Here is a 15169-nt window from a genome sequence, read left to right as displayed (position 1 = left end):
CATATCAAGGTATCACTACTGACATAATGTGTCACTCAATCTATACATATTGAAGTATTACAATTACTAATAATCATCATAATTATTATCGTCATCATTATCGTTTTCATTATTAGCTATTATTATTATTATTACTATTATTATTATTATTATTATTATTATTATTATTATTATTATTATTATTATAAACAAAAAGACTAAGACAATACTTATTATTATTATTATTACTATTATTATTTATTACATATATTATTACATGTATTATTATTATTATTATTATTATTATACAGTTCTCCAACTGTTTGGATGAAGAAACCAGAGGTTAGGTCAAGATCAGCTTCACCTATTCATGGAGGAGGTGGTTCCAAGTCCTCGCCCACCCACAAAGGAATGGCCTCGCCTGTTGATGGAGCCTGGTCACCACTCAGTAGAGAACAGAGTGCCTTGCTTGAGACAGCTTGGAGAACCAGAGAAACTTCAATTAAAATAGCAGAGGAAGATGTTAGTAACACTTACTATGCTACATGTACATCTACATACATATAAATGTCATGTCTATAAAAGAATACCTTTATTTATGTATTGATATCTGGGACATATGTTGCCTAACATTGCATGATGGTACTGTTATTTTACTTATTCTGTATCTCTGTAGTTTAATTTGGATACTATGATGGTCACTATTGAGAGAGGAGGAATAAAGCAGAGAGTTGGTAGCATATCAAGGTCCTTTAATCCTGGTATTTGGGTCTGGTATTCGCACTGCGTGAAGACCAGCTCTGTGAGCGTTAAACTGGGTCTCGTTCAGATTGATAATCAGTTAGATGATGTGGAACTACCCACGAGAGTCGTGTTCTCATCTAAAGAAATGCAGCATTTATCTGAAGAGAGTAAGTGATACACACACTTAATATACTGCATCTTATTTGATCTCTTTCTAATCTCCTTTTCTCTTTCTTACTATTTTTGGCTCTTTCTCCTTTTTTTCTTTTTCTAAATGATCACTCTCTTCCTCTCCTTTTCCAGTCACTGATCCTTTTCTTGATTTCATTATAACTCTTAGTACACGGAATCCTTTCTCTATCAGAGAGATTGAGTGAGTCCAATACGCAAATTAACAGCCTTACAACTTATTGTGTGCTTTTTTGCTCAGAAAATGTTTTTTGAAGATCAAGCCATTGCGTGTTAACATTGAGCTTGGAGTGGTTGCTGCCCTGCTCCCATTCACTGATGTCATAATGGCCACTGGAAGCGATGAGGTAAAGGAAAAAGTGTGTTTGATTGATTGATTGATGTCTCTGTTTAGTTTTCAGAACTGGGCAAAGAAGACATGTCATTGATTAATAAACCACTTAAAGATATTTTAAAAACTGACTCAGTAGGAAAAATTTTCCCTTTTGGTACTCCTATTATTTTTTGCTTTCTTTCTATCTCTCCTTTTCTTTCATATTTCTCATCCTTTCCCCTCAAATCTTTTCTAATTATTTTAGTTAGTTAAAGTAAGGACTGTTAATCACATTGATGTCCTCCAAATAGCTCAAGCATCTGTAAGTTACATGAAATGTGATATAATTATTTACATGCTCTTTTAGTTGTCAGTTACTTATACAACAGCTGGTGAATATGATTTGAGCTCTCAATGGGGCAAAGTAGTTAATGCTCTCATTCATTTTGCCCTAATAACTAAAGGATCATTTGACATCAAGTAATAATTATAATATAAATCAAATTTACGAGTTATTCAATGTCTCATCCTCACATTGTAGTTTAAAGTCAGTTACTATAAGCAATGAAGTATTGGATGCTGAACAAATCAAGAGGCTAATATGGGGCCATTACAAGAATGAGGTACAATGATCCTAATACTCTAATGCAATGATGTATGGTGGTGTTCTTGTATTGTAGATGCTGTTGCAGTTCCAAAGGTTTGCGCTTGGCCTTGACGTGATTGGTAATCCTGTCAAACTCTTGAGCAGTTTCCAAGTCGGAGCTAAAGACCTAGTGAACTTCTCACGTCAAGTAAGTGTTGATATTGCTCCTTGAAAATGACACCCTCTCTCTCTCTCTCTCTTTATTCCAGGGTTTAACTGAAGGGGATGCTGGTACTCATATTGCTGCTGGTGTGAAAAGCTTTCTTGGACATTTTATTGGTAAACCCATTTACTATACAATAATTTGCCTCCAGTACACGATTGAACTAGTTTTTGTTATTTTTTGAACCTATTAGAAGGCAGTGCTGGTTCTGGTGTAAGATCAACAGCCGTCCTTAGCAGTCTCCTCCTAGCAGCCACTGACATTGAATACCAAAGAGTGAGTCATCATTAACTGATATTAAATGTATCAAATAGAAAATACTAATAAATTACCATGGATGATTATTTTTTAACCAAACATTTGAGATCTTAATTGCATTGTATATCCGGAGGGTTTCCCACAAAGCATGCTAATTGAGCTATAAACAGTATGCTTCATGAGCTGATAAGCACTATGATAGTACATGGTTTGGAATCAGTTCAAACTTTTCATGTACTATGCTACAATCCTGTGGGAAACCCTGAAATTACTACTAGTAGTCATGACTGCTATAATTATTTTGTTTAGAAACACCGCTACATGAGGCAGGCTAGGAACGAAAACGATTTGACATCAAACCTAAAACTGGGCAGTACCTTTTTTATTAAGGTAAATTTACTGTAATATCTATGAGTATAAATACAATCAGCATAATGTGCCTATATAATGTATGTGTTGTTCTTGATGCCAAAGCTTATAAGTCTTTATGATCTAAGGCTGATCACATTATCCCTATAGGGTGTGTTTCATGGTGCTACTGATATCATTGTGAAGCCAATAACTGGTGCATCCAGTAAAGGCTTTGAAGGTTTCATGAAGGGAATAGGACGAGGTGCTATATCAGTACTTGTAAAACCAACACTTGGTGCTGTTGATTTAGCTAAATACACTATGGAAGGAATAAGAAGGTGAGAGCTTTTCATTCTCATCTTTCTCTTCTTTTTAATGTTTGTGTTTCTTTAGTTCAGTTGATGACGAACTGACTGTTGAAACATCAAGGCTGCCTCGTTTAATACACAGTGATAAGGTCAGGCATTAAATGAGACCATGCAGTGCTATGATGCTATTGATACTGTAGGTAGTGACACCTTACAACAGTCATGAGGCTGAAGGATTGTACATTGTTCGACATCTCTCTGAGCCTCTCCTTAATGATCACTATGTCTTTCATGAGTGGCTTCCTTCTCCAAGCCCTTCAGCTGATCCATTGCTTTTATTAGTCACATCAAGGTTAATAGTAGTAATACAGTGCAAATATGGGGAATGCACACTGAATGATTACTGCATGCAATATACAGTTCACTGCAAAGCATTGCATACTGAATGATTACTGCATGCAATATACAGTTCACTGCAAAGCACTGCATACTGAATGACTGCATATACAGTTATCTTTCATCTTAATTTTGATTGATGTAGACAACTGATGCAGTTATGCAAGTCCAAGAGACACTATCGATGTGAATGGTCCACTGGATTGGACAGTATCATCCAAATAAAAGCAATGAAATATTCAACTGAAGATCATCAGAGCAAGAATGATTACACTGACTTTGGAATACTGCTGGAATACAAGGTCAGTAATATATAAAATTGGTATTTTAATAAATCCTCAAAATAATTTCATCATACATTAACAGGATGAAAATATCTTCCGAAAGAAGCAGAATAAATTTCTCTTAAAGCTTGAAGATACAGTGGGGGCAGAGGTAAAGATGCATAATGATATTGTTATACGTTTGATGATTGTTATTTTTTACTAATGTGACCAGCTTATTGAAGAAAAAATCAACAATGCTAGAAAAACATTTATAAAGCAAGATGATGGATGAGGTCATGTTTTTAAATGTTGTATCATTGTATTTTATAACATTTTATTCTTCTTATAACAAATTATTTATAATTTTTCTGAAATATATTCTATTTTTCTGCAAATCTCATTATTATTTTTAATGTAATTTTTTTCTCTTTTTGTTTCCCGGCATTATACGCGGGACGAGTCGTCAAATTAATTACCTGCCAACGCGAGCTGTCAAAATCTCTTCAGCAAAGAGACTGAACTCTATGTATTGCTCCTTTGGTAGTAAAAACCTCTCTTTTCTCTTCTAAAGTCCCATGTCTAACTTTGGCAGCTCTACTGGAGTCTCTACTAGAGCCATAACTGGTGCATTCAAGTCCCCCGGAACTACAAAATGCATATTCGCAAGAGTCTCTTCCACTGAGTGTCCCAGCCTTGATCAACAGCTGGGGTACATCTTGGGGAAGACGCTTGGGAGTGGAACTTACGCTAAAGTCAAAGCAGCTTGGTCTAAAAGGCACCAGTCACTGGTAATTATCAAGTATCTAAATATTTTTAATAATTTTTCATCCATCCCCAATTGCAAGACGCGAACACCTCATTTTGTCAACTCTGTTTCTTTGTACAGGTAGCTATTAAGATACTCAACAAGTCAGTCGCATCCAGAGACTACCTCCACAAGTTCCTTCCTCGTGAGATTGATATACTACAAAAGATTAATCACTCCAGCATCATTAGAGTCCTTGAGATCATTGAAACAGACAAGCTGGCTTACTTCATGATGGAATTAGCTCAAAATGGTGATCTCCTTGACTACATTAATGCCAGACGTACGCTACCCGAGGCAGAGGCTAAGTATCTATTCAGACAACTTGTACTGGGCATACAGTATCTTCATCGTCACAACATTGTCCATCGTGACCTCAAGTGTGAGAATATCATGCTTAGCAAGGACATGGAAGTAAAGATTGGAGGTGACTATGATATCTATGATTATTATTACAGTGTAGCTTTATTATTAATTTTTTTCTCAAAAAGATTTTGGATTCTCACTCAATCTCTCCACTGCCCCTTCAAAGACACCATGTGGGTCTTATTCTTATGCTGCTCCAGAGCTCTTCCAGTCGAGCGGAGAACCTTACGATGGAAGGAAGTCAGATGCTTGGAGTTTGTAAGTTATTACTAATAATAATGATTATTATTATTATTTATTATTATTATTATTATCATTATACTAATTATTACTATTATTTTTTTTTTGCTACTACTACTACTTATAATTGTTATTGTTATTTTTATTTTTAGAGGTGTAATTCTTTTTGCAATGACTTGTGGCCGGTTGCCATTCGGCGATGACTCACAAGTAAAAGCGCAGCAGAAGCTTGGACTAATCTTTCCTCCTTCACGCCCACTATCTCATGACGCCAAGGACCTCCTACGTAACATATTGAGCCCCAAAGTCAAGGATCGCTTTGATACCTACGACATGATACTACACGATTGGACGGCATCTCTGCCGGTCAGAGTGCCTCCTCCTCTCTCCTCAAAGCCAAAGTACACGCTAGAGGAGTGCATACCTACCATAAGAGGGGACCCAATATTGCCGCACATGACTAGACCCCCTACTCCTGTCCCCCTCCCTCTTGATCCGGGACAGCCATCGGGTGGAGCTCATTATGCTCATCAAGCAAGACCTCATCGTCATGCGAGGCACAGTACAGCTGCTCCAGCTTCAATGAGACCATCAGATCATTCAAATCATTCAGCAGCACCTGCTCAATTACCGTCAGCTGTAGCTAATCCTCTACTGCAAACGGGTACTTCTTCGTCTCATAATCATCATGGGCCCCGAACCGGCTCTACCTCTACTTATAAGACAGATCAACAGTGAAAGGATTGCATGATGACTGAAGCTGGGAGTGTCTTATTCAAAGCTACACAATAATGCTAATGTTGTAACAATAGATTGTATGATGCAAAGCCACTTTATTGTTTTTACTTTATTATAATTATTAAAAGTATTGTACATGCATGCATTATTCTCGTTGTGTATTTTATGTCTGCATAATTCTTTGAATGGAGAATTGGTATTTTAGTGTAGAATGAAAACAAAAGGTATGGTGAAAACTGTTTTTACATGCATTGGGTGGATCCAGGAATTGGGCGGACCTCACTCACTGTAAACTGACACTCCCTCTATAATAATTATACCAGCATAGCACTGAAGGCAGCAAAATTGAAAATACAATACAAGGCTAATTAACAGGGCAACCAGGACTCAAAATGCGGCGGAGTGGAGCAGGCAGTGTACCTCACGCTCCGCCAGGCCTGAGCTTTGACAAAACAGAAGAAGGACCCCATAGTGCAAAGAGTAATAAGCCTTACCCGTTTCTGAAACAGCACACCGCCATTGGACTAACTACTCTCCCAGAAACCACGCTCCGACCAGAGCAGATCGAGCAGTCTGTGAGTCTAAATAGTCTACAGATGAAATTTGAGTGTGGAGTTTGTCTAGAAGGTTATAATGAAAGTGGATCCCATGCCCCTCGAAGTCTCTCTTGTGGACACACTTTTTGTACTGGTAAGTTCATCAATGTAATCTCTTATTAAATTATTATACCTTCTTATCAATGGTAGTTGTGTTATGTATTAAGACTATGTCCCTACTAATACAGGTTGTCTCTCTCAGTTGGTCAAGGAAACTATTTTGTGTCCAAAGTGCCACCAAGCCTCCCAGTTACCTCCCAGAGGAGTGAATGACCTACCCAAGAACTATGGCGTCCTTGAAATAATGTACAGCAACCCAATCACATTCAACCAGGATCATCCTAGCAGCAGCTGTGCAGAGGATGTTAAATGGTCAGTCGGCTCCAGTATCCCATTGTGTACAAAGCATGGCGACCAGCTCTCCAGTTTTTGTGACGAAGATGAAGAGTTAGTTTGTAGTTCTTGTCTTCTTTATGGACCTCATAAGCATCATGGCAGTACACTAGTTAATGAAGCTGCCATTGAAGCAAGACAGACTCTAGTCAAACTGACCCCTGATATTAGCGAGACTATCATAGTAGCTGAGAAATCTCTGAAAGAGATTGATACGGTGGTCCAATCTGTCAAGGATTCATCTCATCTCATATCGGACGAGATTGATTCTCATTTCAACGAGTTGGTTGCAGTCTTAGAGAATAGGAGAAAGGAGTTGAAACTTGATGCCCTTCATAGAAGCCAGAACAGAATTGAAGCTCTGCTAGAACAGAAACAGTAAGATTCACTATGGCTGTTATTGTTATCCATCATACACAATTTGTTATTGTGAAGTTAGAACTTATGCAGTAGCAGCAGTACTTTTGTTTGTTTTGGACTGAACCAGAAGTGTTCTGTGAACAAAATTATTGGTACATGCATCAAAAATGCAAGATTCAGAAAAATTTATTTGGCATTCACACTACCATTTGTTTATACAGCACTTCCAGTTGTAACTCAAAAACACATGAAAAACAATGTGTAAATTCAAAATCAGCCTTAACTTTCAGCCACTTATTAATTTTATTATTATAATTTATTTTTTATTAGGGCTATATCATCTCGTATTGACATAGCACATGAAGTTCATGCTACCTGCACTCACCTGTTAGCCACTGCTGATAACTACACACTCCTCGGTGAGTATAAGAAAGCTACCGACGGTATCCAGACCATCTTTGTCAATCTTCCATCAATGAGTCCCGTGGCACGCGACGATCTTGTAATCGATTTTCCTAAAGAAGCTGCAGAGGAACTCCAGTCCCAGTATTATTCACATGGAAACATAAGATCCGGTTCGTTTTTAGTTGTTTATCATATAATTGTTTTGATTTTTGATGTTGCCATACATGTGCATTGTTATTTTTTTGCTGTTTCATTTGTAGGAGTTGGTACGGTGAAGTGCGTTGTATGTGAGCCTTTTCATGACGGAGTACGTATTTACTGGCAAGGACACAATTACGTTGACAGCATTGGCATTACTTATGCTTTACAAATGTCAAGGGGAGACGATGAAGAATTTGTCAATATATACAGAGGTAGAGTATTATATTATTTTTACTCTGTTCTTTTACTTTTATTACCATAGGTGGGGATACAAAGTTCACTTGGAAGTGTGACAGTGAAAAGGAAGAATCTGTAAAGCATAACTTTAGAGTGAGAGTCCAGACCTGTGAAGGAGTGGGGAATTGGTGCACTCCTGTGTCATGCATCAGAAGCCATCCAGGTATTTAAGAGTTGGTAAACACAACTGCAGTCATACTATGATTAATGCAGCATGATATACTATCACTCACCTCTTTGGCTACTTCTTCAAAAAGTCCCTTGTACATTTAAATACAAATAGTCATTCTTATCATAGTTATTCTTTGTACTTTTGCTTTTTAAATTTTAAGCATTATTTTAATATATCAATATAATTCACACATTTTTTGATATATTGGTGTTGCTAATTTGCTATGTAGAAAGTTTGAGTTGATTAAAGACTCATGCATGAGTAAATGGGGAAAACAAGATAGAGCAAATCTAGAAGTGTACTATAGATAAACAGCCTCCACTGCAGCACAACTGACACACGTATTCTAATTCTTAGGGTGGAAATGGCACAAGAAATGGTGCAATATTAAAGTTGAGATTGGTTTGTCACAAATGGAAGCTTGGTCGAGACACGCTTCTGGAAAAGACTGGACACTATTAGCAGGTACAGTACTAACTATACTCCAATGACCCATACATAGATCTACAGGGTATCTGTAATGCTTGAGCCTCACAACAATGCAATATCATTTATGCATCAATAGTATGTATTATTTTATAGGAGATACTATTATATCAAAGGGTCAGCATTATGTTGAAATAGAAGTCAAAGAGACAGCAAAGCATCACATTCGTCGTGACTGGTCCACCAAACTAGCAATTGGTCTGATACAATGCAAGGACAGAGAGACAGCCAACTCATCAATATCATGGCAAGAGTGCAAATTTTCTGTTGGGCAACTGCCTTCTCACAACTCTTGGAGTTTTCTAGCGACTGGGAACTCTAAAAAAATGTCGTCTCGGAACTCAGAGATGACTACTGAAGAGTATGGAGGAATAGCAAGCATTGAGTCCGGGGATAGACTGGGTATGCTGGTCGATTTTGATGGCAGCGGTCTGGCCAGTGTATCGTTCTTCTGCAACAGTTTAGACCTTGGTGTAGCCTTTGCTAAAGTACCTGGACCTTTCCTACCTGTAGTGTCTGTCTGTGATAGATTCCATATTTGTCTCAAGTTTCCACCACCTCCCTACTCTAAGCGTAATCCTCGTCTTACTCTTTTTTCCTCTGGCTCTTCGACAGCATTGTTTTAAACTGTTTTTTACAAATTATATTTTATGGAAACAAAATTGGATTTATAGACATTCACAAAAACAACAAAAAATTTAATTTATAATAATAATAATGATTTTTAATTATTTTATAGTCATGATTTGTTCTGTGAATGAAAATAGAAGAATAATGATAATTAAAAGAGAAAAAAATGTTTATTGTCATACCTGATAACCAATCCATTGCCATGTCTAGTCCTTCACCAGTTCTTGCATTTGTAGCACTATTATAGATACAAAAAAGTAAAATCTTATGCCTTATTTTTTAAGTATTTTTAATTATTATTTTTCTTTTATAACTTACAATATATTGTATGGTTTATCATCAGCAATTTCTGCCAATTCCATCTTATCTGCAATCTATAATGTACTCATCATTATATCATTTATAGTGCATGATGTTTTCCTAACCTCTACATCTGAGAGTGCATCTTTAAGGTCTTTCTTGTTAGCTAAGCAGCAGATTGGGATTCTTTTTTGCTTTATAACTACAAGAAATAATAAAAAATTTAAACACTGAACTAGGGCTTTCCCACAGGATTTTGGCTCATTGCTGCCTAGCGGCAAAAATCCACTGAGTTAAATTTGATAAAACTAATATTTTGTAACAGTATTTTGTCAAATTTCATCAAAACTCTTATTATTATTTTTAAATAGATGTTTTTTTATGTTGTGTAGAAAGCTTGAACTAATCAAAATTAGATTTTAAAATTGCTCTAAAATCAGGCCAAAGGCCCTATATATAGTACAGGTTATTGGCCAAATTTGTCAAAAATGACTAGGAGAGAATTCTTAATTTTTTATAACTTTTTCTAATATGTATACATGTCCTTATGTTGTGTAGAAAGTTTGAGCTAATTCAAATCAAAATTAGATTTTTTATGAATTTTAAAAGTTGCTCCAAATGGCATGTACTGTATTGTAGTACAGTGCTGTCAGCTCATGAAGCATGCTTTGTGGGAAGCCTAATCAGAACCAAACATTTTTGTATTAAATTCTTTGTTCAAATTGTTAAAATAATGATGTAGGAAGTAACAATAAGCTGGATAATTTACAATTTCCTACTCTGGAATTTGCATTCCATCTGTGGAAGATGTCACTTCCTACAAGTTTGTACAAGCAAGTCCCTTACCTGGATGCTCAAGAAGTGCATGCAGTTCTTCTCTGGCTACTTCTAGCCTCAGCCTCTCACTGCTATCAATGACAAATATGACAGCCTCAGTCTCAGGGTAATACTGCTCCCATAGGTTTCTATACCTTCCTTGTCCAGACATGTCAAATACAGTAAATGATATCCTGGGATGAACAAGAGCAAAATAAATTCACACTCTCATCAGATAGATCCACTCTAATACCTTGATATTAAAAATTTCTCTACACTGTAGCCAATGGTTGGAACAACCTCTTCAGATTTAGTCTGTTATTGATGACAATTTGAGTTAAAGGAATAAAAAAATTAAATAAAAATTAATATCTACCTGTGGTGGCTTAAAATGATTGATCACTGTTGTTTTTCCACTATTATCCAGTCCAACACATAAGACAGTTGCTTTTTTATTAGTAATGCCAAGCCAAGTAGCCAATCTCTTGAACACATCCATTACTCTTTACTCTTTAGTTCAGTAGCTTCAGTTGTTATTGTTTATCAAATTGGGGGTGGGGTTTCAAAACCATAGCAACCAGTCACGTGATAAATTTTGAATTGTAACCATGACGACTTGTACTGAGCATGCGCGATTCAAAAATCAACCAAAAAGTGGGTGGGACGGAGCCTCGCCCCTTTAAAGTTTTTGCGGTGCTACTATACTTCGTAGACACAGACTTGTCACCCTCTCTCTCCTCTCCTTATTTAGTAAGTTGCATTTGTATTGCTGCTATATTAAGAACTGTGCCTGTTTTAATTGCTAGATTCTTCTTCAAGGGCGTTTCGTTGAAAGCAAGAAGGAGCCAAGATGCCGAGGCCGGTAAGTGAACTTCATTACATACATACTAGTCACACGTTATTATAATTTGGACCCATATACCTAGTCATAACTGTAAAAACTGTCTGTGAAATGAGGCGAAAAAATAATGTGTTAAAATGATTATCATGCCCTTTTTCTAATACTACTTTTAAAATAACTTTCTTTCTTTCCATTTGTTCTAATGCAGGTTACTGTCCGTGTAACCACTATGGATGCTGAACTGGAGTTTGCTATCCAGCAGAGCACTACAGGAAAGCAACTCTTTGACCAGGTGCAACTTCTTCCCTTCCTCCCCCCTCCCTCACGTGGTCTGATATTATTGTTTGGAATTACTACCATCCAATGATTGTTTTTGATTGTGCATATAGATAATGTGTCTTTTCTTGGATAACACCCTTAGTACACAATCCACACACAAGCTTGCATGAATATGTGTACATCTGCATGGTAATTGGGAAATTTGTTAAAATTCCCACTACACTGCACTAGATTCCACTTGCTGACATTGTTAGGCTAACTTGCACGAAACTTTGGTGTACATGTACGTGCATAGTGAAAATTGTATGTCTTCCGATGTCTTATAAACACTATCAGTCATGTTCATTCTTTATCATTCACTCCTCTCTCTTTTCGCTTTCTCTTTCCCTCCCCCCCGCTCTTTCTCTCTAGGTCGTAAAGACAATTGGTCTTCGTGAAGTATGGTGGTTCGGTCTACAGTACGAAGATGACAAAGGCTACATCACTTGGCTCAAGCTAAACAAGAAGGTTCTTGCTCAGGATCTACCCAAAGAGACTCCTCTGAAATTCAAATTCCGCGTCAAGTTCTATCCCGAGGACGTCCAAGAGGAGCTGATACAGGATGTCACCCAACGCTTGTTCTACCTTCAAGTGAAAGACTCCATCCTCACTGATGAGATATACTGTCCTGCCGAGACACTTGTCCTTTTAGCATCTTACGCCGTAAGTGTATTAGTAATAAACCCAAGTGTCGCTAATGTGAAGGGCAGACAACAAAAACTGATTTTGATTGCTTTCTAGGTACAAGCCAAGTACGGGGATTTCAACCCAGATGAGCACAAGCCTGGTTTCCTAACTAAAGACAGGCTACTACCTAAAAGGTAAAAATTCGAAATAAGAATAGCATTGTTCTGTTGCTAAAAATAGACTCATAGCGATATTCATTTTGTTTACTGGTTTCACCAGCTCATATTCATTGCCACATGACTCCCTCTACTGGAGCATTATTCATGAATTGTGGCCCATCACCCGGTCAATATGTGTGGCCATTGATTTTTGAATTTTTAGAGTTTATGATACACACAAGCTGACCAAAGAGCAGTGGGAGGAAAGAATAACAACATGGCACAAGGAACACAAGACCATGATGAGGTGAGTGACATTCTTCACCTGAACCCACACCAGCAACACCTCTCCCTCTAAACAGGGAGGATGCCATGTTAGAGTATCTGAAGATTGCACAGGACCTTGAGATGTATGGCGTCAACTATTTTGAAATCAAGAACAAGAAGGGGACTGATCTTTATCTTGGTGTCGATGCCTTGGGCCTCAACGTCTACGAGAAAGAGGACCGCCTCACTCCAAAGATTGGGTTCCCATGGAGCGAGATCCGTAACATCTCCTTTAATGACAAGAAGTTTGTCATCAAGCCCATTGACAAGAAAGCTCCCGTAAGTTGTCATTCATAGTAGATAGAGAGAGAGTGAGACGTATGATGAGTAAATACAGGATGTACATGTACATTGTATGTAGTTTGTAGTAATTCTGTAAATGATTGTTTATGATTCTTTACACATTATTCACTACCAATTCAAAGCTGCAGTTATGAATGTTTGTGATGCTGCACTTACTATTAATCTTGTATGAGTATAAACTATAAACACTCCATTTCAACCACTTTTAAGATTTCAGTTTAAACCAATTAGTCATAAATAATTCCTCAAGCACCAAACATGTACATGTACATGTACATGTATGATTATTTATATTATGGTTTGTTTTATGTACATGTAATAGGATTTTGTTTTCAATGCCCCTCGTCTACGCATCAACAAGCGTATCTTGGCTCTCTGCATGGGAAACCATGAGTTGTACCTCCGCCGAAGAAAGCCAGACACCATTGAGGTCCAGCAGATGAAAGCACAAGCCAGGGAAGAGAAGATCTCCAAGCAATCAGAGAGGTATATAGGCAGAATGTAATGTAATAGTGTGTTAATTGTGTTTTGTGTGAAGGGTTCGCTTCCAAAAGGAGCGTCAAGCTCGCGAGGAGGCTGAGCGTAAGACAAAGGACTTACAGGAAAAACTTCAGAAAGTAATTGAGGAGGAACAGAGAGTTAGACTCGGTTAGTCAGTTAAATATAATTTAGTATTTTATATTAACTTATTTTCTCTCTCTCTCTCTCCCTCTCTCTCTCTCTCTCTCTCTGTATAATTTAGAGATTGAAAAGAAGGAACAGGAACAAAGAGATACTGCTGAAAGGCTAAGAAGGGAGCAGGCAGAGAAGGAAGAATTGGAGAGGAAACATGAAGAAGCTAGAAGGGCTGCAGAGGAAAAGGCACAAGATGCTGCTGAAAAGAAGAAGCTTGAGGAAATAGCGGTAAGGGAAATGATATGTGTGTCCCATTGAGGAGTATTTTATTGATTTCTTTCATTATAGAAAGAGAAAGAAGCAGCAATAGCCAAAGCGAATGCTGAAATGGAAAAAATGAGAAAAAAGGTATAACTTGTACATTAATAAACTGCATGTAGTGTTTATTTAATGTCACGTGTAGATGCAAGAGCTTGAGTTGGAGCAGAGTAGGCTGAAGAAGGCTAACGAGACTCCAGCCATAGCACTAGTGACGGAAGATGATCACAACGAGGATGATGACAAAAAGGTAAGCCGTTTTAATTTTATCAAAAAATAATTTCACCCTGTTCGCTTAGACTGAGGGGACTACTGATTTTTCAATGGAGGGAGCCAGTAACGTCGGCTCTGAAATGAGCCGTGTCCATATTGCAGAGAAGAACAAGCAAATGGCTCAGATGCTTAAGGTACTTACAAGTGCAGGAGGACACTAAGACACTGTATTATTATTATTATTATTATTATTATTTCCTTTCTCTAGACTCTAACTACAGAGCTGGCTGAATCAAGAGACGATACCAAAGCAACAAAACTGGACCAGCTCCACGCCGAGAACGTCAAGCAAGGACGCGACAAGTATAAAACCCTCCGCCAGATTCGTCAGGGCAACACTAAGACTCGTGTTGAAGAATTTGAGCACATGTAAATGGAGGGAAGGAATGCACGTACTTTTTACTGTTACAGCTAGGGAACATTATTTTTGATAACTTACCCCATTGATATGTAATTAAATTGTAGCTATTTTTGTAATAATACTTTGAGCTTTTAATGTTTATTTTTTGCTTACGATATTATTATTATTATTATCCTTGTTGTTTTAGCTAACTCTTTTTTCTATTTTCTCAAATGTTGGTAATTTTATTTTTGTGCAAGATAACTTAAAAGGTTACTTCATTAAATGCAAACTAGTCTCCAGTTCTTTTAATAAAACTTTGCCATGTGTCATTAAACTCTTGATCTTGTCCTGTCACAAGAAAGGAGAAGGAATCACCTTAAATATTATATTATATATATACTTTTTCTGTTGTGTTTCTGTGTAGCTCAAACTCATTCCTTATCCATTTTGTCATTTCTTTTCTTTGGACGTCATTCTCTATTCCTCTCAGAGCAGTGAGTAAATGACGATATAAAGTAAGGGCTTCTCTTCTATAAATGAACTGAAATTGTGAACATTTTATAAAAAAAGAACAGAAAAGGTAAGAGGTTACATGTTTTAGAGTTAACTTTGACATAGATGGGCGTGACAACTACCACACCCCTTTTTCATTTAATGATTTTCATTTACTAACAATGGGTTATTATTT

At 37.2% G+C, this 15169-nt stretch overlaps 5 protein-coding genes across 6 annotated transcripts; 4 read left to right on the top strand and 1 right to left on the bottom strand.

Moving 5' to 3' along the window:
* The first annotated feature begins 294 nt into the window (after window positions 1-294).
* On the top strand, window positions 295-4031 carry LOC100633083 (vacuolar protein sorting-associated protein 13A-like). Its single transcript, XM_011405236.2, has 18 exons — window positions 295-501; window positions 656-890; window positions 1027-1096; window positions 1154-1259; window positions 1307-1378; window positions 1491-1547; window positions 1593-1705; window positions 1767-1848; window positions 1906-2019; window positions 2081-2150; window positions 2228-2310; window positions 2602-2682; window positions 2812-2981; window positions 3037-3100; window positions 3152-3303; window positions 3493-3649; window positions 3714-3782; window positions 3846-4031. Exons 1-18 carry the CDS (start codon window positions 307-309, stop codon window positions 3903-3905), a joined length of 1950 nt encoding a protein of 649 aa, XP_011403538.2. The 5' UTR covers window positions 295-306; the 3' UTR covers window positions 3906-4031.
* Window positions 4032-4094: 63 nt separating this feature from the next.
* On the top strand, window positions 4095-5980 carry LOC100632956 (testis-specific serine/threonine-protein kinase 3-like). The gene is made up of 4 exons (XM_003386109.2): window positions 4095-4401; window positions 4500-4845; window positions 4910-5042; window positions 5177-5980. The coding sequence occupies exons 1-4, from the start codon at window positions 4189-4191 to the stop codon at window positions 5760-5762; spliced, it is 1278 nt and encodes a 425-aa protein (XP_003386157.1). The 5' UTR covers window positions 4095-4188; the 3' UTR covers window positions 5763-5980.
* Window positions 5981-6086: 106 nt separating this feature from the next.
* On the top strand, window positions 6087-9253 carry LOC105312523 (probable E3 ubiquitin-protein ligase MID2). Of its 2 annotated transcripts, none has more exons than XM_011405245.2 (7): window positions 6087-6452; window positions 6547-7129; window positions 7442-7686; window positions 7777-7929; window positions 7980-8117; window positions 8484-8591; window positions 8709-9253. In XM_011405245.2, the coding sequence occupies exons 1-7, from the start codon at window positions 6155-6157 to the stop codon at window positions 9236-9238; spliced, it is 2055 nt and encodes a 684-aa protein (XP_011403547.1). In that variant the 5' UTR covers window positions 6087-6154; the 3' UTR covers window positions 9239-9253. The 2 variants fall into 2 exon arrangements, with proteins under 2 accessions (XP_011403547.1, XP_019851256.1); XM_019995697.1 differs by having other exon boundaries at window positions 8692-8757.
* On the bottom strand, window positions 9243-10920 carry LOC100641760 (ADP-ribosylation factor-like protein 6). Its single transcript, XM_003386093.3, has 7 exons — window positions 10735-10920; window positions 10612-10673; window positions 10389-10552; window positions 9668-9744; window positions 9561-9616; window positions 9425-9480; window positions 9243-9363 (listed from the first exon to the last, which is right to left on the bottom strand). Exons 1-7 carry the CDS (start codon window positions 10855-10857, stop codon window positions 9341-9343), a joined length of 561 nt encoding a protein of 186 aa, XP_003386141.1. The 5' UTR covers window positions 10858-10920; the 3' UTR covers window positions 9243-9340.
* A 123-nt stretch (window positions 10921-11043) lies between these two features.
* On the top strand, window positions 11044-14780 carry LOC100641632 (radixin-like). Its single transcript, XM_003386092.3, has 14 exons — window positions 11044-11108; window positions 11165-11220; window positions 11408-11491; window positions 11890-12180; window positions 12259-12338; window positions 12526-12609; window positions 12665-12908; window positions 13255-13418; window positions 13471-13580; window positions 13675-13835; window positions 13896-13955; window positions 14011-14115; window positions 14165-14272; window positions 14347-14780. Exons 2-14 carry the CDS (start codon window positions 11209-11211, stop codon window positions 14509-14511), a joined length of 1668 nt encoding a protein of 555 aa, XP_003386140.1. The 5' UTR covers window positions 11044-11108; window positions 11165-11208; the 3' UTR covers window positions 14512-14780.
* The last annotated feature ends 389 nt before the right edge of the window (window positions 14781-15169 follow it).

This window comes from Amphimedon queenslandica, unplaced genomic scaffold, assembly GCF_000090795.2.
Source record: "Amphimedon queenslandica unplaced genomic scaffold, v1.1 AMPQUscaffold_13435, whole genome shotgun sequence".
NCBI lineage: Eukaryota > Metazoa > Porifera > Demospongiae > Haplosclerida > Niphatidae > Amphimedon > Amphimedon queenslandica.
This window is presented reverse-complemented; position numbering and strand designations above follow the sequence as displayed.